The sequence below is a fragment of the Equus przewalskii genome, chromosome 2 (assembly GCF_037783145.1).
Source record: "Equus przewalskii isolate Varuska chromosome 2, EquPr2, whole genome shotgun sequence".
NCBI classification, from domain to species: Eukaryota; Metazoa; Chordata; class Mammalia; order Perissodactyla; family Equidae; genus Equus; species Equus przewalskii.
Genome location: NC_091832.1, coordinates 28,125,363 through 28,148,296, shown reverse-complemented (window position 1 = coordinate 28,148,296; position 22,934 = coordinate 28,125,363). Strand labels below are relative to the sequence as shown.

Here is a 22,934-nt window from a genome sequence, read left to right as displayed (position 1 = left end):
CAGAAGAGAGAACTCAGAGGCACAGGACACGTGGGTATTTCAGCTCCTGTGGGGAACCAGTGGCTGGTGACAAAACTCAGCCGCGCCCCTTCCATTCCATCCACCCTCACTCACCCCCTTTCACAAGACACGAGGTTTTTTTGTTTTGTTTTTTTTTTTTTGCTTTTTTTTCATTTCTTTTTAATACAAACTTGGATCTTTGGGTGTGTCCTGCCAACAGAAAACAACAACAACAACAGAAGAGAAAACCCAAGAGTGAAAAATAAGAAAGAAAAAAAAAAAGCTCCCGCAAGAGGTTCTTCCCCCTCCCCCCACCATGCGAATTTGCACACCACGGGACCACAGCAGGTTTACAGAATGCAATATACAATCCACGATTTATAATAAAACAGTATATACAATAAATAGGATATTGTTCATTTTTGTCAAACGACCTGTAGATAAATTTCTCAGTGCATACTTGCAGGGGCTCTGGACACCTTGGGGCCCCGCTCGCAACCTCTTGCACACGCTCGCTCTCTCGCTCTCTCTCTTTTTTTTGTCTTTTTCTAAAACTGTGTTTTGTTTTTAAGTTTTGTACATTTTTAAAAAGTATTTACAATTGCTGGTTTTGTGCAGAAAGGGCTCACCTTCGGCTTCTGCGTGGAGGAGATGGGCAGGGAAGGGGTGGGGGGAAATGGGGTCGCAGGGGGTGTGGGGCAGGGGAGGAAGAGGGGCAGGCGCTCCTGCCAGAGGATGATGTGGACGCTGGGAGGGGTCTTGGCGTTGGTTTTCTGAAAGCTGCAAAGAAACACAAGAGAGGAGGCAGAAGTCAGCAACAGGCACAGACACTGAGCTCTAAGAACAGGGAGGCTAAGCACGGGACCCCCGCCCAGTCCCTAACAGGATTCTGGGAGAAGCTAACGGCATTGTTCCTTCTCCCAGAAAACTCCAAACAGCCCCCCATGAGACTCTGGCCTGCTCTGAGCTCAGGTTCCCCATATGTAAAATAGGTGTGTGTCCAAGGCCCACAGTGAGAGGTAAAGAATGCACAGGGCGAGAAGTCAGGGTTTCAGGCAGTGCAATTTGTTAAGAACTTGGGCTCTCGAGTCAGACACAACTGAGTTAAAATGCTGGCACCACCATTTAAAAGCTCTATGACCTTGGGCAAGCCAGTGCCTCTCTCTGAGCCTCAGTTTACTCATCTGTAAAACGGAGATAACAGAACTATCCCATAGGTTTGTTGGGAGGATTCAGTGGTTTAAGGCATATTAGGCCTGGAACATAAATGAATAATAAATGACACTAGTTACCAGCCGCTATCATTTTCCTGGGGCCTAGACCAGCTAGGCTCTCCAAGCCTAGGCTTCCTCATGTAATGAGTTTAGAAATCCCTCCAACCTCGGCTGTTCTGAGAAACAAATGACGTAATGGGGAAGACAGGACCTCAGCGCAGCACAGGTGTGAGCCACTGCTTTAATTTCTTCTAACTCCAACCCTCCCCCCAGTCCCCACCAATGCCATTCTGTTCCTTAGAGAGGTGAGGGGATGAGGAAGTCTGTCTGAATAAAGGAATAAAGAAATTGCCCAACACAATACCATCTGTGTTTTGCCGCACCCCCTGCCTTCCTGAAGCCCAGAAACTCCCACGTCCTCAGGCCCGACAATCACCAGACACTGGAGGTCTGAAGTACCCCCTTTCCCAGACAGTCTGAACTGTTTTTGCAGGGCCCTGACTCCCCTATGCAGACCCCCATCTTTGCTGGGGTGAGCAGGAAGGTGCCCAGAGGGACAGAGATGGGCTTGGTCATTCTTAAGACCTCCACTCATTAGCCTGGACCTTTCTGAGGTCTGTCCTCTTCTTAGAGCCCTGAAACCAACCGCCTCCTAAGACTGCTCAGCAAGTCCTCCCCCACCCCCGCAGCAACCAGGCAGCCACAGAAATGAAAGCCTTTCCTCCCTTGTCCTCTTTCTTGGCTTCTCTTCCCAACAGGGCCACATTTAAATTCTGCTCAGCCTTGGCTGCTGTCTGCTGGGCAGTCAGCCCCGGGGAAGACTTTTGTCCTGCGGCTGGACTTGCCAGGACTCCCTCAAGAGCCAGGGGAACCAGGTGGGCTCCTGCAAGGCAGGGGCAGCACCCTATCCCGGTGTTGCAGCCCAGGTGGCAAGCAGAGACACGAGGGGGTGGGCTGGAGTTGCATCTTTGTTAAGCTGTCAGGTCTCCTGCAGGTGAGGGGAGGATGGAATATTAGCCGTAGGGGTAAGAGGTGTGCTTGTTACGGGTGACAGCTGTGTTACAAGTGGGGCGCTTGGTAGAAAAGCAGCTCTTGGGGCAGGGGGTGCTGCTGGGATGGATGTCAGTTCTCCAGTTAGGGTGATGAAGAGAACAGTTGTAGCGACAAGCAGGGTATCCATTAGGAGGCAGGACTACTGTATCTGGGGGGACAGGTTCAGCTGGAGGGCTGGGGGCATCTATCTGTAGGACAGCTTTATTGCAGTTGAAGAGAGGAAACTGCAAGCTTAGCAACCTCTGTTGGGGTGACAGGTATAGTGAGTTGGGGTGGCAAGTGAGGGGGAAATTTAGGACAGGCTGCCCCAAACCACTTAGCAAGCTGATTGTACCGAACCCCAGCCTCCCCTGCTCCCCCCTAAGGGCCCCAGGGCAGGCTGGGAGTCTCTGCACAAATCCCTGTCACCCCCCACCCCCTCCAGCCCTTAGCCACTGCCAGTGACCCTCTCCAAGCCAGGTCTCCATGGTGATCTCAGCCCAGCAGGCAGCTCCTGCCAGAACCATTCCCGTGGTGCCGGCGGCCAGGCAGCAGGGAGGATTTCTCACCCTCTGCTAAGCCATCGCTGTCTCACCTTCCTCCTCCCACTGCCCTCCCCAGCTTTCATGACTTGGCCAGAATCTGGGGGATGGGGGGAGGGTGGGGGATGGGGAGAGAATCAAAACCAGAGGTTCCTGAGCCAGGGAGAAGGGAGAATGCTGGGGCCCTGTAGAACCCTGACCTTACTAAGTTCAACCCTCCACAAAACAGAACCAATGCTGACCCGCCAGGCAGCCCAGTGCTGGGCACTGGAGACAAAGCAGAGACCAAGACAGATCTGGTCCCTGCCCTTAAGGGGCTCACAGAACAGAGAGGGAAGCAAAGCAGACCCCAAACCAGGCAATGACCACGTAGGGAGGAGGGGGCTGTGCCACAGTAAGCCCCGCGGGGTTCAGGGAGCACCTAATCCAGCCTTGGCAGGAGAGACTGTGGCTCTTCAACTCACTGCTGAGCACGGTGCCCAGCACATGCTTGGGTCAAGAATGCGTGCTGACTGCATGACAGAGCGATGACTGGTTTAAGTCCAATCAGCGTGTCAAGGTCCAGCTCAGGTCTTGCACACCTCCTTAGACCACCCTGTTACCATAGCTACCAGTGTACTTGTCATTCCTTTCCACGCTCCTCCAGGGCAGAGACCTGTGCATGGTACCTCTGTATCCCCAATGCCAGCATGTGCCTGGCGCCCCAGGACACCAGCTATTGTTCGTGAGACTTAACCTTTTAGTGACTCCATAATGAGCGACTGCAGAGCCATGTTCCACCGAGTCCTTGAGCTCCAGCAGTTTTACTGTCTGAGGTGCCAGGGCATTAAGTGGACTCTGCCTGTCAGTGGGGCTGGCACTGCGGGCACCGAGGGGTAGCTGAGCAGGGATTCAAAGTGCTGCAGATCACGTATACCAGGTGGTCCACAGAGAGATGTCTTCCCAAAAAGGAGCACTTTCATACATTCACTTAAGCAACCAGCAAACATGTATTCACACCCATTAATTGCCAGGTCACGAGCTAAGGTCTAACCCCCACCTCCAGCCTCTGCCCTCCAGAAGGGGGTCTCAATGGTAAACAAGGCAGTGGAGCAGAAGGCAAAGAGAGCGCATGAGAACTGAGAGACCTATTTGCTGTGTGACCTAAGGCAATCCTTTCCCTCTCTGGGCTTGTTTCTCTGTAAAGTAAGGGGATTTGAACAGGTAATGGGAGAGCTCTTCAGGCACTGAGATACTGTACCAAAGACAAGGGGTCAGATGCAAACCACAGCTGCCCAAAGGCTGATCCACTCCCTCCAACACTTTCAGGCAAAGTTAGGCCTGCACGTCCCTTTAATGTGGAGAGAACACTTCTTCCCTGAGGCCCAGACCATACCCGACAGATGGAGATACTCTCAGGTAGGGTGGATCTGGGGTTCACTGGGAGATGAAGCTTCCAGGTGGGGATAGGCAGGCTGTGTGTGTGAGGGGTGCGTGTGTGGGGGTGCTCTCCTCCCCACTGGAGAGTTCTTCAAAATCTGTGTCCACCAGTGACCAGAGGCGTTCCTTAAACCGCAGCTCTGCCAGTCATTCTGCCTTAGCGATCTTCCCTGACCTCCTCCACTGCTGGGCATCGAGGGTGATGCTAGTGGGACCAAAGGGGGTTCACATCCATGGTCGCCCACCAAACTTGGGTGACGTTGTGTGTGTCTCCCACCTCTCAGAGCCTCAAACGCCTCACCTGTCCTGGGAGGAGGCTATACACCCCCTCCCCCAACACCCACACACTCTCCACCCTCCTGATGGGAGATGCCTATATAAAGACGGGTGTCACCGATGGGTAAGTGTTGGGTGTGCGACTGAAGCGGAGGCTGAAGAAAGGGCAGGAATAGCGGAACTAGGTGATCCCCAAGGGCCCTTTCTGGCTCTACCAATCTGTGCTCCCCTGCCTGGGTGGCTGTGTCTTTGGGCAAGTCCCTCTGTCTCTGTAAACTGGGAGGGGTTATACTTGGAGAACTCCAAAAGCCCAGTTAACCCTGAGAGTTTGAATGGGTTTATTTATACACCCCTCCCCTGCCCCACTTTTAGGAGCGTATCTGATGACAGTAGGGGTGAGAGAAATCAACTCATCCCCATTCCCCAATACTTAACCCTTCCTCTCACAATTCTCCCTAGTTCACATGCTCTTCTTTGACTCCAGAAAAAACAACCCTGACCCCTGAAATGTCCCAGACACGATGAGACACTGGAGTGGGAGATGGGGACAGTGCACCGAGATGAGTAACCGGCTTAAAGGAGCCGATGGCGTGGTGAGGAGGACATTCCCAGGAAGGGCTGTCATGGATGCATAAAGGGCTGGAGATTAATTGCGCCTGGGAAGGATCCTAGAACGCTTCTTGGAGGAGGCGATGTCTGACTTGAAAGATAGGAACTGACAGCTGGGAGATGGATGGTGGGTAGGAAAGGACGCCCAGGCTGGAGCAGCTAGACCAAAGGCTCAGGGCACCCTGGGGAAAGGGCCCCTGGAAAGCTCCCTCTGGATTCCTGATTCCACAGTCTAGGGCTGGAAATGGAGGGTGTGTGAGAAGGAGGTCAGTGCTGAAAAAGAAGCCTTGAATACCCAAATATCAGGCTAGGAAGTTGGGCCTTGATTTTGTAGGCAAGGAGGGCAGAGAGGGGAGGATGCAATCAAAAGGCGTTAAGTGATGGAGCCACAGGAGCAGATGTATTTCAATCAATTAATCCAGTAAATACTTAGGGGACTGCAGACACCATGCATCCCAAAATGCTGAAGAACGAGCACTTTGGTGGCCACAGTCAGGGGAAGGGACTCAGGGAGGGGGCATAGGTATGGGGCAGAGACCTGGCCGTCCTGGTAGCTGAGCTTGGGCTATAGCTTCTGAAGCCTCCAATTTGTTCAAGACCCATTTCCTGCCTCCAGGAAGCTCTTGCTGCCTGCCCTGCTCATGGTTCCAGAGGGTGGTCCCTGGCATATCTGGTAAGAGCATTTCAGTTCCTCCCCTGGAGTGATGCCCACGTGGAGGCTTTTAATGTACACCGGTTACAGGCTGCAAACTCCATGAGGACAGGAAACTGCTTGTCTCGTTAAGTGGTACCCTCAGCACCAGATGCCATGCCTGGCCCAGGGCAGGTGGCTCGTTCATGTGCATTGAACACAGAATTAACCTACTTCTCCTTGCCTTCCAGCACAAACAATGGGGACGATGGCAGCAAAAGTTATGATGACAAAGATGGCAAATCTGCCGGGGGAAAATCATGACGTATTACAAAGACACAAAGAAATCATTTTCAGATTATCTGCACCAAGAGGATTGGCGCAGATAACTGTGGACAGGGTTTCTAGCTGACCTGGGTCATTTAGGAGTCTGGGTCCTGTTGTCCTTCAGGCTTCAGGTCCCTTGGGGTAGGGCTTATGACTTACCTTGTCTCTGGGCCCCCCAGGGAGGACTTAGCCCAGTTGCTAAGGCAAAGAACTAGGTGGTATTTCACAGCCTCCTGCCAAAGGCCCCAAACCTACACTAGACTATAAGATCCTTCCTAGGAGGGAAGCAGGGAGAGCAGGTGAAGGAAGGCTGGCTACGGAGTCCCGAGCAAAGAGGAAAGGGTGAGAGGTGTGGGACTCAGAGTGGGTTAGAGGCCCCAGAATTCAGAGCGTGGAGAGGTATTTATCCACCCATTTACCAACCACCCATTACATGCTTACTATGTGCTAGAGACTGGGCTAAGTGCTTTATGGGGAATGTCATTTAATTCTTACAAGAGACACAGCAAGGTGATATGACTCACCAGGTCACATAGCTGGTAAGGGATGGAACTGAGCTCTGCACAGAGGCCTGTCCGCGCCCACAGGCATGTTTCTAGCCACCACCCTCCCATTTCAGTAGGGTGCACCCTCCTCTGGGTTCTTCCGGGTCCACAGGGTTGTGGAAGACAGGAGAGAAGGAGCGTGAGAGGGCATGTTCACGGAGAGATTATATTTCCAGGAAATGAGGGCTCAGAAAAGGCAGGCCTGGCCTGAAAATGGCTGCAGGAGAGGCAAGAGATAGGACCGGAGGGAGGACAGCCTCAGAGAGTGGGAAGAGAATCCCAGAAGAGGCAGGGCGAGACTGGCTAACCCCTGACGTGAGGGCCTCTTGCTTAGAGCCAGAGGCAAGATCAAGTGACCTCTTGAGGTTTCAAGACACGGAGAGACAAAGCCCAGGGCAGCCGGGGCCTGGCCCAGGTCTGGGCATGCCTGATGACCTTGGCTGGATGGTGGCCTTGGAAACTGCTTCCTGCTCTGGTCAGGTCCCAGCTGGTATAACCTCGGAGGACCTGTGACATTTCTCTTGGCCTCAGGTCCAGGCCAGAGGGGTAACAGGGAGGAGAAGGGGACTCGAGATTCCGAAACACCTTGGAGGGTCCTTCCTACCCTCCCACCCTGTCCCCAGGGTCTGGTGGGGCCGATCTTCAGCCATGGGGGCCTGATGTGGAGCCAGGCTGTCTGGCTCTGCTTTCCATCTAAGGGACTAGACAAGATGTCTGCCCAGGCCCAAAGCCCCATGCCGCCCCGCCCCCTTCCCTCTCTGCCCCAGCAGCTCAGCTCTCAGACCAGTCAGGTCCTGCCTTTCCCACTCTGGCTCCTCTGAGCCTTCCTCTTCTAATTCATACTGGGGTGTGACCTGCCCTTGCCCACAGTTCCCTCTGCCTGGAATGCCCTTCCCCCAGTCTCCACGTGTCCAAATCTTGCCTGTTCTTCAAGGTCAAGCTCAAATGCAGCTTCTTCCGCAGAACCTCAAAATCCATTTAAAATGTCAGACCCAGAAAGAGTTGTAGGGAGCATCCACCCAATCCGTCATTTTGCAGGTGGAGAATCAGGGGTGCAGGGCGGAGAAGGAGCAGTATGGCAGAGTACCCAGGCTCTGGGGGGCCAGGACTGGGCTCAAATCCTGGCTCCACCATTTACTACCTGTGGATCCCCTGGGTGAGGTTCACAGCTGTACCTGTTTCCTCGACTCTGATGGGAGGGTGGGTGTTGCTCCGAAGGGTCAGTGTGGCAGTGTTGCACAAATTCATGTCCCTTTCCTAACAATGGGGTAGAGAGATGATTTCTGACCCCAACGCTCACCTTTCCTGGTGCTCAAGCTTTGTTTCTCCCTGCCTCTGGGCACCTGCCACTTTCCACCAGGTGTTTTTAGGTTCTTTGTGTACTTGTTTTAGCTTCCTGGGGTAGATGCTGAACTCTAAAGACAGGGGCCATGTCTCTGTCTCCCCCGTGCCTGGCAGTGGGATGGGCATGGAGGGGCTCAAGATGTGAGGCTGAGCTGAATGACTGCTTCTCCAGTGCCCAGTGTCCAAAGTGCTCACAGCCTGTTGGTGAATGAGCGTGTCACCGTCCTCTGTGTATAAACCCATTGCTGACAGCACTCCTCCCTCTGTTGACTCTTCCTCCTCACTGTTGTCCTCTCTATATCCCCAACTCTTCCTCACTCTCACAATGATTCTCATCAGTCCCTGGCACTGAGGGTTGCCCTAGATGAGGGAGGGAGCTGGTGTGCCATCTTAGATAAAGAAGGGAGACAGCCCACCACAGCCTTGGTCCATGCCACCATCAATGCTTGCTTGGACTCCTGCAGCTGGTCTCCTTCCTTCCACACTTGCCCTGCTCCACTGTGACCCATGGCATCGCAGCTGAGAACTCTTCAACCATTCCCCATTTGTCTTGGAGTAAAGTTCAAACCTTCCAATACCCTACATGATCTGGCCCTGCCTGCCTCGTCCCTTACTCGATGCTACTGTCTTCTTATCAATTCCTCAAAGCTGAGCCTCTGCCTCCCTCAGGGCTTTACTCACTGCTGCTCTCTCTGCCCAGAATGCTCTTCCCACTCCTGGTCTGGCCAATGTCCTCCCATTTTCTGGCATCAGCTTGCTACAGGCTCTCACGGCCTCCTAGCTTTTCTTCTCTTGCACAGTCCTTCCTATGGTGATAATTATTAAATGCTCTGTGTCATTGTTTACTGTCTTTCTCTCTAAACTGGAAGCCCTCTGAGGACTAGGACCTCATTTGTGGTATTCACTGTGGTGCCCCCAATGCCTGGCACATAGTGGGTGCTGGACAGATGTCTCTGGAACAAGTGAATGCATTGGTCTGAGGATAGTGATGTCAACTCCCAGCTCTGAGTGGGGAGCGGGGCCAGAATGTGGGGCTGGATGGCATCCCAGTTCCTCCTGCGTTCAGGCCTCACTGGGTGGTTCCATTATGTATCTCACTGAGCTGTGACCTGCCCAAACACCCAGCCCCCATTCCCGTTTATTTTCCCACCCAGAGCCCGGGAGGAACGGTTTTTGGATTATTTCACATTTCTGGATTATCCATGAGACATCTCCCCTCCAGTGAGAAGGATCAAGTGTTTGACATTTTAAACCCTAAGCAGCTTCTCCCTGGTCTGCCTCAGATCTGTGGCTCTGCTGCTTGCAATGAGACGCATGGGGAATGGAAGGCCATTTTAATCTTGGCCTGGCTTCATTAGGAGGAAAAATATGCTGCCAAAAAAAAAAAGTTCAGTCCATTGTCTATGCCATGCAGAGTTGCAAGAGCCTAAGAGATTATCAAAGTCAATCTCCTTGAACAGATGGGGAAATAGAGGCGGGGGGGAGGAGGGGCAAAAGCTTGGTCAAGGGCATGTAGCAAGTTGATGGCCAATTGGGGAAGGGTCCTTCCCTGAGCCTCCTGACCCCCACGTGTTGCCCTTTGCCACCTTTAGGCACCAAGGGAGCTGAGGTCAGGCAGAGAGGGGGTAACAACTTTCCAGTGACATGACTTCAGGACCCTGAGTCACCCTGGCCTTGAATGGCCTTCCCAGAGCAGGGACGGGGCTTTCCAGGAGCCCTGCTATTCCTTCTCCAGGAAGAGACACTCCCAGGAGGCTGCAGTGGCAGCAGAGGTGGAGGGTGAGGGGCTCAGCCAGGCCCCTGGCCCATACCACTGCCACCCATCACATCTGGGCCAATTTTGTGACAAATCTGTTGTCCAAAAGTGAGATCTGATGGGCCAGCTATGGCTGTATTTCTGGAGCAGGTTGTTCATCAAGAAAATGACTTCTCCAACCCTGCCCCTTTTCCATTTTGGGGGCATTTTCCCCTTTTTACTTTCCTTTTCTTAAACACAAAATCTTAAGAAACTAAAACTGTGACTCCAACTAATGAGGTCACAGTGCCTGATAAAAATAATACCTAAATATCTAGTAATGTTTAACCGAACTCTTGGAAAAGCATTTAGCTTCAGGAAAAGAACTGGCTTTCTCTAGGCAGAAAACATCCTGCCTGGGGACAGATCCACTGGCTGCAGGTTCCCAGGCACGGCAGGACCCCAGCACCCCTTTTCTCCTCTGGATCCCTACCTTGCATGCCCCTGACCACTCTTGAGCCTACCTCAGGCCAAAGATACTGAAAAATAGCCTTTGGGGGTACCCTGGGAGACCAGGAAAGGACACTTCGGGCCATTTTGTAAAGCCATTGCAGAGTGTGTGACCAAGACATACTGGCCACACTCAGCCTAGCCCTGGCCAGATTGCATCTTGGATTAAATGAAGCTCCCAGGGAAACGAGGGAGCCTGGTAGGGTTGGACCCTGGATAGGCCGCAGTGGATAATGATCCAACCTGCTTGTCTCATCACTTGTGTCACACAGGGTGATGTGAATGCCTCCCTCATAAGAGGCCAAGTAGTGAGTCTTTCCTGGGACTCAGGTGGTGCCTGCCCAGGACCTAACAGGAGTGAGGGAAATAAATGCTTGACGAACCAAACTAAATGGCCCCATGCAGTCTACGGTTCTCCAGTCATCTCAGTAACTGGGGAATGTCCAATCCCCATGCTGGGTTCCCCACCCAAGCAACCCATCTCCTTCCTCAGACTATTCCCAAAAGCTAATCCCAGACTCCTTCCTGAATCCCAGCTCCCTGTCGTCACGTCCCCAGTCTTGTCCTTAAATCCTTCCTGCTCATCACTATACCTTTTCCCCTCGCCTAAACTCCAATGTCCTCACCCCTCCCACCTCTAGGCCTCTCTGCCCACTAAACCCACATGCCCAGACTCACCCAGGAACAAAACCTCGAGGTCCAGTCGGCACTTCAGTTGGCACTACAGGGAGGTGACGGTGAATGTGTCCTCAGGGTGAGGTTCCGCCATGGGCCCCAGGAAGCCGCTCTTGGGGCCCCCACCCAGGCCGGGATGCGCCTGCGGCATAAAGCCTGGATACCTGTAGGCAGTATCCTGCAGGGGCAGCAGCGAGTCCCTCGGCACGGGGGACAGGGTCAAGTCACTAAGGAGTGGGCAGCCATAGCCAGCAGTGGCTGCAGTGGGGCCACGGGGTGGGCCAGGCGGCCGGGCCATCTCCAGCGGCTCTTTGTCGGCCTTGGGCGTGGCCGGTGGGCTAGCCAGGTGTGGGGCACTGAGACACGCGGCCTCCGTCCTGCCCAGGAAGTCAGCCAGCAGCCCCGTACCCACCTTGCCTTCATAGGGTGGGCTGCGGGCAGCTGAGCCTGGCGGGTACCAATATGCTGTGCCCTTGCAGCTGGGAGAGTCGTAGTGGGGCTGGCCCAGCGGCAGGTCCCGGCAGCTCAGGTGTGCCTGGGCTGCAGCCGCGTGGCCCAGGCTGGCCCCCTGGAGCCCATGCTTGAGGGGCTCACAGGCAGCCAGCTTTGTGGGTGGCGGCCGCAGCTCTTCCTTGAAGCCTAGTGTGGGTGAGCAAGTGGGTGAGTATGCCTTCTGCAGGCCAGCATCAAACACGGTGGGTGGGTGGGCCAGTGGCGGGAAATGCTTGCTGTCCAGTTCAGGGGCACCCAGGCTGGGCGAGTCGCAGTGAAACCCTTGGCCAAAGGTGCCGTCAGATGGCGTGGATGGGTTCATGGAGTAGGGTCCCATGAAGTCACAGGGGTCTCGCTCGCTCACACTGAAGGCCCTCGACTGCGAGGGCAGTGGTGACATGCTGCTGTCCCCGCTATAGTAGTCCAGGCCAAGGTCTGGGCTGTCCTGGAACAGCGGGTTGACCGGCTGTGGCTTGGGGATGAACTTGGCTTTGGCTGCTGCACCACCCCGCTCCTTCTTGGCTGAGCAGGCCCCACCGCCCCGTCCACCCCGTGGCTGTCGGGGCCCAGTGCTCCGTTTGGATGGGTAGCCTGAGGCAGTGGCCGAGGCAGATGATGGGAAGCCCAGATGTGAGGCCTCAAATAGGTCCACCTTCTTCCGCCGTCCACGGCCTGGTTTGGAGCTGCTCTGGAAGAGGACGCTCTGGTTCCAGTTGTAGCCGGGGGCAGATGATGCCTCGTTCCAGTCCATCATCAGTTTCTCCAGGCTGGACAGGCTCGACTGGCCCTCACTGCTCGAGGCCTCGCTGTTGGCACGCCGAAAACCACCGCCGACTGGCTGATTGAACTGGGTGCTGTCAGAGGACGACTCGGAGAAGGTCTCGGACACGGCTGTCTGCTGTTTCACCTTCTGTGGCGTGTAGTTGGAGATGTCCAGGATCACGTTGGGCTCGGTGACGTGGCAGTCGAAACCAGGATTGTAGAGCTGACTGAAGGCCTCTGAGGCCCAGTCCAGGCCTCCGTAGCCCTGCCGGAAAGGCCACTGAGAAGCCCCCGCAAACTGCCGACAGTTCTCAGGCGAGGGCTGGAAGGAGGAGGAGGAGGAGGAGGCGGCAGAGGCAGCGGAGGTGGCAGAGGCTGTGGTGCCCTTGGGCACCATGTAGCCGCCGGGTGAGACGGTGCTGGCCCGGCTGTCACAGCGCAGGGGCGTGGGGGCTGAACCAGAGAAGGGGGCCCCCTCAGAGCTGTTGAAGAAGGAGGCCTTGCTTGGTGGCAGGCAGGGGCCACCAGTAGGCGGTGGGGCGTAGCCAGCGCTGTGGGCGCTGCTGGGCGAGGCAGGCAGGCTGTTGCCGCTGCCATAGGCGAAGCTGCAGTCCTTGCTATTAGCACAGTCCTGGCCTGTAAAGGGCTTAGCTGGGGCGAATACGCTTTGTCCAGCCCCATAGCCACCATACTGGGGTGGGTAAGTGTTGGTGGGTGGGTGGGTAGTAGGTGAGCGGGCCACGGTTGAAGGTGGGGGAGCCAGCTTAGGGAAGGTCTCGGCAGCCCGGCAATCTGAAGTGGCTGGGGTTATCCCATAGCTTGCTGCACGGCCTGGTGGGAAGGTTTGGCGAGCAGGCAGCACAGGCTGAAAGGAGGGGTCTGCCCCAGCCCCACTGCTGCCCACTGCCACTGGGCTGGCCTTGGCTCCCCGGCTGGGGAAAGTGGCCAGGCCCCGCTGGGCAGGTAGGGCGCTGGTGGGGGGCCCTGTGTAGGTGCCTGACGCCTTCCGGGACTCAGGGCGAGAGGCTGAGAGGGCAAAGTCCAGGAGGTCAGAGGAGTCATCCGAATCGAGCAGTGAGCGAAAATAGCCGGTGAAGAGGTTCTGGCGCTCCTGGCTGAGCTCTGTCTGGCCCGCAGGCGCACCTGTGCTGTAGTAGCTGCCTCGGCCTGAAGCCCCACTCTCTAGCCCAGTGGAGGCAAAGGCCCGGGCCTCGGTCCCCTGGAACCCACAGTTTCGGCCAGTTTGCCCGCCTGGGTGCCCATGGTGAGGGGCCCAGCCACCACCCTTGTCCCCGGCCCACTCAGCACCCGCCTCCCCAAAGCCTGGGCCACTGGGCACCTGCTCTGGGAACAGAGTCCCGTTCTTCCGGGACCGCCTCTTGCGCTTGGGCTTCCCAGTCACGGCATCCACCTCCCCCCGGCCCCGTTTGCGTGGGTGCCCCAACTCGGTGAGGCCGGGGCCCCCAACCCCAGCAGCTGTCACTGCCACCACCTTCTTTTTCTTGCCAATGCCCTCAAAGAAGTCACTGAAGGAACAACGGGCTGCCTTGGCTGCATGGCCCCCACCCCGGCCACCAAAACCGCCCGCTTTGCCTCCACGCCTTCGGAAGCCCTGCACACGGTGCAGGAAGTGAGAGATGCTCTGGGTGTCAGGTGCCTGGTGCACTGACTCGGGCTCACTGGGTGTCCAGCAGCGGGGCGGTGAGCACCGACCGGCACACTGGCTCTGGCGGTTCAGGAAGGCAAGCTTGGCGAGGACGTCTGAGTACTCGGCCTTGCTGTCGTTGGCGTCTGCCGCATAGGACGGCTGGGGAGATGCCAGCTTCTGCTTCCGCCGCCGCCGTTTCTTCACCTCCGGCATGGCCATGGTGGCTGCTGCCACGGTGGCTGCCTCGGCTGCCACCACGGCTGGCTCCTTGGGCTTGCCAGGACCCAGCAGCAGGTTCTTAGGAGGGCGGCCGCGCTTACGCTTGAGAATAATGGGCATCTCGCCAGGTGGAAAGACCACCACCACGTTCCGTCCATTGTTCTTCATCTTTAGCAGTGGGGTAGGCTCTGCCGACACACGCAGGCCCAGCTCCTTGCCCTCCACACTCAGGCTGCTGCTCAAGGATGACACCTTGTACGTGGTCTTGTTCCGCCTCCCCAGTGATACAGGGATCTTGGCCATCTTCACCACCATGCGCCGCACGCCCCGGCACTTGCCTTTGCGGGTAGGGACCACTGGAGTCTGGGAAGATTCCGGCTCCAGCTCTGGGACTGGGCCAGGGCCTGGCAGGGTAGGAGGTGGTGGAGGCGGTGGTGGTGGGGGCTCGGCCAGGGTGGCTGCCAGCCCTGTAGGCATAGGCAGGGGCAGCAGGCGGCCCTCAGGTCCAGCATCTGCCTTGCGCCCCCGGCCGGCTTTCCGCCGGCGACACAGGATCTTTGGCCTATCAGTGCGCCTCAAGGCGTACTTGGGGTGACCCTCAGGCCCAGGGGGGCCATGGGGTGAGCACAAGTCTAGGCGCAAGGGCTCGGCCAGTGGGCAGGGCCCCAGGGGCTGCTGAGGCTCCAGACGGCGGCCGGGGACGTCAAGCAACTTGGGCAGGGGGTCAAGTGCCTGAGGGTCGAGCAGCTGTGACTCCAGGGAGTCAGGCAGGGTATCCAGGGCCTGTAGAGCCAGGCCCGGTAGCCCCAGAGGATCAGCAAGAGGTTGCAGGGGCGGCAGCTCCAAAGCTTCCCCGAGCGGCTCTAGTGCCTGTGGGTCCAGGAAGCGGGGCTGGGGGTCCAGGAGTTGAGGCTCTGGCTCAGGTGACGGTGGCTCGAGGGCCTGGGCCTCCAGCAGCTGGGCTTCAGGGCAAGTAAGGGAGGCCAGCTCACTAAGGATGTCAGCGTCAGCAAGTTCTGAGTAATCAGGGCCGTCCGGCTCGGGCTCCGGGGGCAGACCGGTGGCTGCAGCCGTGGCTCCGGGACTATGGCCTTGGCCGGGCTGGGGACTGTCTCTAGGCTCAGGTGCAGGTTCGTAGAGGGGGTGGCTGGGCCGTTCGGACTTGGCGTGGGGAGTAGCCCGCTCCTCAGGACTGCGGATGCTGTTGGCCAGGCTAGGTGAGGAGAAGAAGCTATACTGAAGGTCACCAGGTGGGGGGGCGGGCGGGCGGCTGAGCCGGAGCCCACCGCAGTCCAGATGCACGCCGCTGTGCTGTAGGTCCTGGGAGAGGCGCGTCAGATCCTTCATGATGTCAATCAGCTGCACCACTGGACGCAGGTTCACCCGGCCGTTGTCCCAGCGACGTCGGGAGCTGCTGCCGTCTCCCGCAGGTGTGGGGCAGTGGGCCTGTGAGACGGGCCGGGCTGCTCTCGGGGGCAGCGGGTCGTCCCCCTTGGCAAGGACTAGTGGGCGCCGGGTGCTGGGGTCCCGGCGTGGGGGTGGGCGTGGGTTCTCAGAGAAGGTGTGGGCGAAGGCCTTGTCAGGTGGGCTGGCAGGGGGCCGGGTGGGAAGCAAGGGCCGGGGGGTGGGGGGGCCGCCGGGGTAGTACTTGGGCTCCCGGAGGTAGTCAGGAGAGCTGCACACGGCACTGGAAGTCACCACCAGGCCCTGGGGCTTCACACGCATCCTGACCTTGTCCTCCGCGGGCCGCCGGGCAGGGCCGGGGCTGACATGAGGGTGCGAGAAGCCGGGACCAGGACCTGCTGGGCAGGACAGGCAGGAGGTCCCTCACTGAATACCCAAGTCCCCGTCAGCTTCCCGTATCCTGGTGAGCCCCTGCACCCCTCCCTAACTCCCCTCCCCAAGCCCAACCCCTTTGTTGACCCCCAATCTTTCCCAAACCACCACATGCAGCATGATGGACCCCAGTTGCACTTATTGACAGTTCACCTGCTTCTAGACCCTGGCTGTGGGCTCAGGGAGAACAGGACACCTGCCTTCGAGAGGGAAGCCCATTGGCAGGGTGGGGCAACCACTCCAGATCAAACTTAAGGACAGGGCCAGGAAGTCCTATCGTGGGCATGGCTTCTTCCTTCTTGCCCCAACCCCGGGTCTCCAAAACCCCAGGCACTCACCCTCGGCTCTGCCGCCTGGGCTGTCACACTGGAGACCTCTGTGGGCAAAGACAGGCAACAGGAGATCTGAATGGTCTGGTGGCCACAGCCCAACCACTGCCCACCTGCCTGGTCCCCTCCACATACCACCCCCAGCTCCCTCGGTGCTCCCTCCAGTGCAGACACCCAGCTGACCTGGAAGAGAGAGGGCCCCCGTGCCTGGGGGCTCTGCCAGTCGCTGGCTGTCAGCTGGGGGGTGCCGTGGAGCAACTTCAGCCTGAGCCCAGGCTCGGGGCGTGGACAGCGCCTGGAAAGGACCATCGCAGCTCAGGTTTAGTGAGCACCTACTGCACGCCAGGCACTGGGCTGGAAGCTGTCCAGGCATCGTTTCATTTAATTCTTCATACCAATCCTGCGAGGCAGGGGCTATTAATAACCCCATTTTGCAGATGAAGACATGGAGGCTAAGAGATGAAGCAACATCATTCATTCACATACTCGTTATTTATGGAGTGCCTACTTTGCACAAGGACTGCATAGACAAGCAGTGATCAGATAATCGTAAATGATTTAATTATTAGTGGAATAAGAGCTGCAAAGAAAAGGTGAAGAGCGCCTGAGGTCAGAGGTTTAACAATCATACCAGGGAGTCAACTACAATAAAAGCTCATACTCTGGGGACACTTTCTCTGTTGCCAAACACTGAGCTGAGCACTTTATATGGATTATCTCATCTAATCCCCCTGCAAACCTGAGATAATGATTATCATCCCCATTTTTACAGATGAGGAAACCATCCACTGAAAGGTGGTAAGCACCATGGAGGCAAGGAGTTCTGTCCTGTTCACTTTTGTGTGTATCTCCTAAAACCCTGGTCAGCAGGTGGCCCACAGGCATGCTTCAAAAAATATTTATTAAAGAAATGAATGAATGAATGAATGAGGCATTCAGAGCAATCAGCCCCGCCTTCTTGCAGGAGGCTCTCTCATTCTTGCTTAGACACAAAAGTGGGACCCAAGAAGGATGTGGAGGGTGGGAGGAAGAAAAGGATGTGGAAAGGGACATTCTCTGATCCCTCTCCTGCCTTTATCAGAAAGACTCCCTCTGACCTCCCCATCCCACCTCTGGCCTGGATCCGGTCCCTGCTACGTACGCTCAGGGCCCTCTCTATTTCACCTTCACAGTATTTATCACGACCGCAATCAATTATTTGTATGACTGGCTGTTCAGTGTGTCTCCCGCCCAAGTGAGGGCTCTTCAGAGGCAGGGACCGCATCTGTCTTGTTTACCACTGTATCCCCTGACCCTAGGGCCTGGGCTATGGATGCTACATAAATATTTACCGACTGACTCCCTGAGCTGGTCAGGACAGAGCTGGGATTTAGATCCAGGCATGTCTGACTCCCAAGGGAGCCTGGGGATTCAGGGCCCTGGCTGATCCCCAGGAGCTGGGATCTTGGGGAGTGGGAGATAAATGGGTCCTGACCTCTGTGAAGATCTTAAAGCCTGACCCTGATCACTGACTAGTGTTTCGCCCTGACCTGCTCCCCAGGGCCCACCCCCACAGACACATGTAGACTCTTACCATACTGCTCAGTGCTGTCACCCCACAGTAAGACTACAGAGCTGACTCGGGGACAGGATGGTGTGGAAAGGGACACTCCCTCACTACCCCTTGGTGCGCAGCAACTTGCAATCTACAAAGCACCTCCTCATACATGACCCACTGAATCTTCACAGCAACCCGGGAGGCCTGTCTTATTATCCCCGTGTTTCAGAGGGAACAGTCTCAGAGCAGTTGTGTAACTTGCCTGAAGTCACACAGCTGCTAAGTGGCAGGATTCCTCATTCTGCCCGAAGTCCAAAGCCACCTTCCATTCCCAGCTCCTGCAGCTCTCCTCCAGTCCCTCCTGAAAGTGCTCTTTCTAGAGCCGTGGTCTAATTTAAGGCTGGGAGGAACCTTAAAATCATCTCACCCACTGGCTTCCAAAGCCTGGGCCTAGGGGAGCCGTGTAAGACTCCAGATACCCAGGCCCTAGTCCAGGGGAGTCTGACTCATAAATCTGAAGGGACATCTGGGAATCTATATTTTTAATGAGCCTCCCCAGAGGGTACACTGTTCTAGTGACACCTCATGCTCCTCCCATTTTACAGATGAGGAAACTGAGACCCCAAGAAGGAAGGAGACTTTGCCAAAGCCCACACAATGGCATGGGAGGCCCCTTCTATTACTCATCCAGGCAGAACATCCCCCTGTCCACTGTCCTTTCCCTCTCTGCAGGTCCCAGGCCTCAGCTGTTCCTTATTGTCCCGCCTACTCAATCACTCAGGGTTCTGCTCTTCCATGCCTGGCTGTAGACTGTGGACTTGCCCCTCCCAGGCTAGGCCCGTTCTGCTTCAAGAATCTCACTGTTGCTCTTGAAGGAAGGGCTGTTGGTAACACCCTCACAAAGGAGGGAAGGGGCTCAGACTCTGGAATCTCCAAGTCTTATTTCCAAGAGTATGGTTGACCCACGGCTCCCGATGCCCTCTTTGAGATGCCTACCAGAAGCCACCACCCCTCCCTTACTGAGGGTGGGGCTCACCAAGTCACCCTGCTCTGGAGACCTCCCACTTGGGGCCTGAGGGTGTGATCTTGGCAGAGGAGAAAAAGCTCCTCTGCAGCGGTGGCTTCTGTTCCACCCACCCGTGAAGACCTCTGGGCAAGTCCTCCTGCCAGACCTCCTGACTCTGTCCCACTGCTCTCTCCTGCAGCCTCAGGATCTGAGGGAAGCAGCTGGCTCCCCTCCCCACCACACCCAGCCGGCCATTTTCTTGGACCCCTCCCAAGGGCACCACCTATCCCACGCCTGTGAACAAAGTCGAAAGGGTCCTTCTGTCCTTCTGCCTGCTTCTGGGTCAGTGTGTCTGAGCCTGCCCATGGGGATACCAGCAGGCTGGGAGGGGGCTGAGGGCCCCAACCTGCTGTGCACAGTGCCGGGAAGCGCCAGCCCACATCCTTGAGTCCCCAGCCCCACCCTCCCCCGCTGCTGCTGCTGCTGCTGCTGCTGCTGCTGCTGCTGCTGCTGCGGCTGTGACCACCCCACCCCTTCCCCAGCCCGCCTCCCCCTCCCCCACCCACAGCCTCCCCAGGGGAGCCAGGCTGCCAGCCCCAGCTCTCACTTCCGGCCTCATGACCCTCTCTCCAGCCTGCACACTCCTCCCCCCACACCATTTCCCTCCCAGCCTGGATTGAAGGCCCAGGGATGTCCTCAAATGGAAAACACTGCATCAAAGGGGCTATTACTGCTGCTGTGAGACCTCCCCCATCACCTCCCTTCCAGGCCTCTATCTCCCAGGATCTGCCCCCTCAGGAACTAAGTACCACCCCTCTCAATCTCCTTCTCTTCACCCCCCTCCCACCTACCCAACTGTGCCTGAAGCTCTTCTTCCAACCTGACTTCAGCCCAAAATCATAACAAAAATAACAATGATGAAAAGAATGATGGCAGCTGCCACTTCTTTGGCATTTACACGGAGGCACAGAGAGGTTAAGTTATGTCCTTAAGGACAAACAGCCATGACATGGAGGAGCTGGAGTCTGAATTTAGGTTTGTTGGGTTTCTTTAAACCAAACTTCTTCACTGTCTAGAGAGTCAGCCTCTTCCCTCCCCTACAGCCTCCTCCAACTGTCCTAGTCCCAATCACCAGTTCTAGTTTTTAACTTCTAATCTACCCCCTCCCACCTTAGTCACCCACATGCACTACCCTCCCTCGCCACTAGGTGTCCCCTTAGAGCTACTGATGCCCCCAAGGGAAGCAAGCCCCGCCCCACCCCCTGGAGCCATCAGGGCCCCCCCACAGCACAGCGCAGCGCAGCACACCCCACCCCACCCTACCCCCAGCCACACAGAGCTCCTTTGTGCAGCCCTCGCCCACCCCCTTCCTGCCCGGAGCGGGGCACCTGGCAAGCAGGTCTGCCCTAGTCCCGCCCCCTGCCAGCCCCCTTCCCTGGGTGCCAGGTGTGCGGGCACCACTGCCAGCTCTGGCTGAACCTGAGGGTCACCCTGCCGGGTGGCCCTCCCTTCCTCCCTCCGAGGTCACCCAGGGACTGTGCTTCCCGCCCTGCTCCGCCCCCATCCCCTCCTGCCCTTGGCCCTTCCAGACTCCTGTCCTTGTCTTTCCTTCTGTCTGCCGGAGGACTCCCCTCCTCCAGCCCCACCAGGCCCTCCCCACAGCCTCCCACCCCCGCCCACCTCCTTCCCCAGAGAGCTCCTGGTTCCGCCCCCCTCTCCCCGCCCAGGTCTGATGAACTCCTCCTCCTGGAAAGTTGCTGCAGGAAAGGAAGTGACTTCAGCGATTTGGCCACAAGGCTGGGCACTGCTGAGCCCAGCTCAACTGAAGGCTTGCCCAGCCCACCTCCAAAGCACAAATGGAGCCACGTGCACACACCTCCCCCAGTGTGCACCCAGAACCCTGAACACACGCTTCCCCAGTGACACGCGGAGAGATTCCTGTGTACACACACTACATAATCCCAGCGTACCCACAGATCACCTCAGTGTGTTCAGATTCTTGTCTACACACCTCTCCAGTGGACACTAGCACCCTGCACACATACACCATCCAGTGTGGTACACACAACACTCCAGTATTCTCACACCTGCCCACACGCAATCTTGCACACTCACCACTCCAATGTACCACATTCACAGACCCCGGACATCCTCCAGCCCAATCCACTTATATAACTCTCACATACAGAACCCTCAGGACAGAGCCCTACACACGCCTGCTTGCACACAAGATGCCTTGCACATTTGTAGGCTGGTAGACACAGTCCTGCATCCTCCCACAGCTGTACCTTCCCACCCTTACAATCCCAGGAGGCCCCACCCCCAGACCTCAGGACCCAGGAATGCTCTTTTGGAAGATGGGTGGGGTCCCCAGGCAGGCTGGGCTCCAGGGAGCTTCCTGGAGCCCAGAGGCGTCATGTGTCAGTTCAGGGAGTTGCCTCTGAAGGGCAGGGCAGCCCCACCTGGCCTCTGTGGCTCTTGAGACTGGGTGGGCTAATCTGGCCCAGGAGTAGGAAGGGGGTCCTTCCCCCACCCCATTGCATCCTATGAGGGCAGCCTAGCATACCTGAGCTACCCAGGTCCTCTCAGCACCTCACGATGGCCTCCCAGCTCTCTGGTTCCACAGACTCCAGTAGAAAGGGGTCCTGGGTGGGGGGTCAGCTGCACACATCAGGCACTCTGGTTTCCACCTCTGCCCTGAGTTCTGGTCACTGTCACAACCCTTTTCTCTTCCCAGTTCTCTCAGGTCATCAAAGTGCAGAGAAGAGTCCCCAGACTAGGAGGCAGGACTCCAGGGGACTTGCTGTATATCCATGGGTCTCAGTTCCCCTTTCTGGATAATAGGGAGTTTGAGTAAGCTGGGTTAATATATTTGATTCTATAAATGGCCTCTTTTTGGCCTAAGCCAGGAGAGGGGACTCCCTGCTAGGAATGGGAAGTAAGTGCTCTTGATCCCCACTCGCTGGGGGTGGCACAGACTTGACTTCCCTGTACACTGTTACCTGAGTGGCTGTGCAGACAGGCCCGGCTCAGCAGGAAAGGCCTGTCTTCGCCAGTGATTCCAGGGTGCTTTCCGCGGCGGCCTGAGAGTTGCCCCGACCCCGGGGCCCTCTGCATGCACTTAGCTGGGCAGGCTCTGGGATCCAGGCCGATGGGCAGATAGGCAGGCAAGCTCCCATCTGTGGAAGCAAACACAATACCCCAGGCATCAGCATGGACACAGGATGAGTCAGAGAGAGGGACGAGGAGGCTGTCCTAGACCAGGCCCACTCTTGTGCACAATGAAATCAGCTCCAACCTCATGTCACAGGGGAGTTGTGAGCCTCTCTTGAAACCCCAGGTTCCTCCCGGGAAGCAGTATCTTTGTGTGTGCAGGTACATGCAGGCATGAACATGAACACACACACTATGGTGGCTTTGGCAGTCAGAGTCCTTGGCTCTATCCTTCCTAACTGTGTGATCTTGGGCAAGTCAGTTAACCTCTCTGGCTCTCAGTTTTCTCATCTATAAAATGCGGAGATCTTATAAATGGGGAGGAGTGCTCTGGGGAAACTATAAATGCTAAGAGCTTATTTAGAATGCAGGGGTGAGAGTTGCTGTTCAAAGTGATGGTGAACGCAGATTTCCATGAGGGGTATAATATGCAGCTGGCACTCACCCTTCTCCATCAGTAATTGGTTATGTCTCTTGTTTTCTTTAATAACCATGGCCCTTCTCGCCACCCCCCTGCTTCCTGCCCATTTGTCTGCCCCGAAGTCTGTACTGGAGCCCAGAGGGGGTGTGGGAATAAAGCCTCATGGACTGCTTAGAGGTTCTGGTTGCCTGGGAATCTGTATGTGTGTTAGAGATCCTGCCCGTATAAATGCACGTCTGTGAATGTTCAGCTGTCTGGGGCAATATACCTGTATGTGGGTTCTTGGGTCTATTTAGCCTTCTGTATGCTTTCCTGTGTATTTTTGTATGTCTGTGTGGGACATGTGTGTTTAAGAGTGTACATGTTTGGGATCATTGTGTTTGCTCACTATGGTCTGTGGTCAGCCGAGTATGTGTACACGTGAGGCTCATGCGTACCTGGGTTTGATGTCTTCAGTTATATGTGTGGGGGTGTGCATCTGGGTCTATTCAGCTTTGTGTGCATGTCCAGCTGAGCCTGTGTTTGCATGCCTGTGAGGACACAGAGGTGTAAGCACCTACGTGAGACAAGGTGTGCCCAACTGTGATCAGGCTGTGAGTGTGCCTGTGAGTG

The 22,934-nt window shown here is 56.4% G+C and overlaps 1 protein-coding gene across 18 annotated transcripts in view; it reads right to left on the bottom strand.

Moving 5' to 3' along the window:
* Positions 1 to 349: 349 nt before the first annotated feature.
* The window catches only part of AHDC1 (AT-hook DNA binding motif containing 1), a 64,054-nt gene continuing 41,469 nt past the window's right edge, over positions 350 to 22,934 (bottom strand). For 5 of the 18 annotated variants that reach the window (XM_070597007.1, XM_070597013.1, XM_070596978.1 and 2 more), the window contains 5 exons: positions 21,691 to 21,867; positions 16,329 to 16,440; positions 16,155 to 16,192; positions 10,863 to 15,779; positions 350 to 780 (listed from right to left, as the gene is read on the bottom strand). In XM_070597007.1, coding sequence (XP_070453108.1) covers positions 10,906 to 15,705 — 4,800 coding nt within the window. In that variant the 5' untranslated portion in view covers positions 15,706 to 15,779; positions 16,155 to 16,192; positions 16,329 to 16,440; positions 21,691 to 21,867 and the 3' untranslated portion in view covers positions 350 to 780; positions 10,863 to 10,905. Of the gene's footprint in view, positions 781 to 10,862; positions 15,783 to 16,154; positions 16,193 to 16,328; positions 16,598 to 21,254; positions 21,522 to 21,690; positions 21,868 to 22,934 lie in introns of all 18 variants that reach the window. The other 13 variants (XM_070597004.1, XM_070596995.1, XM_070596967.1 and 10 more) reach the window with 7 other exon arrangements.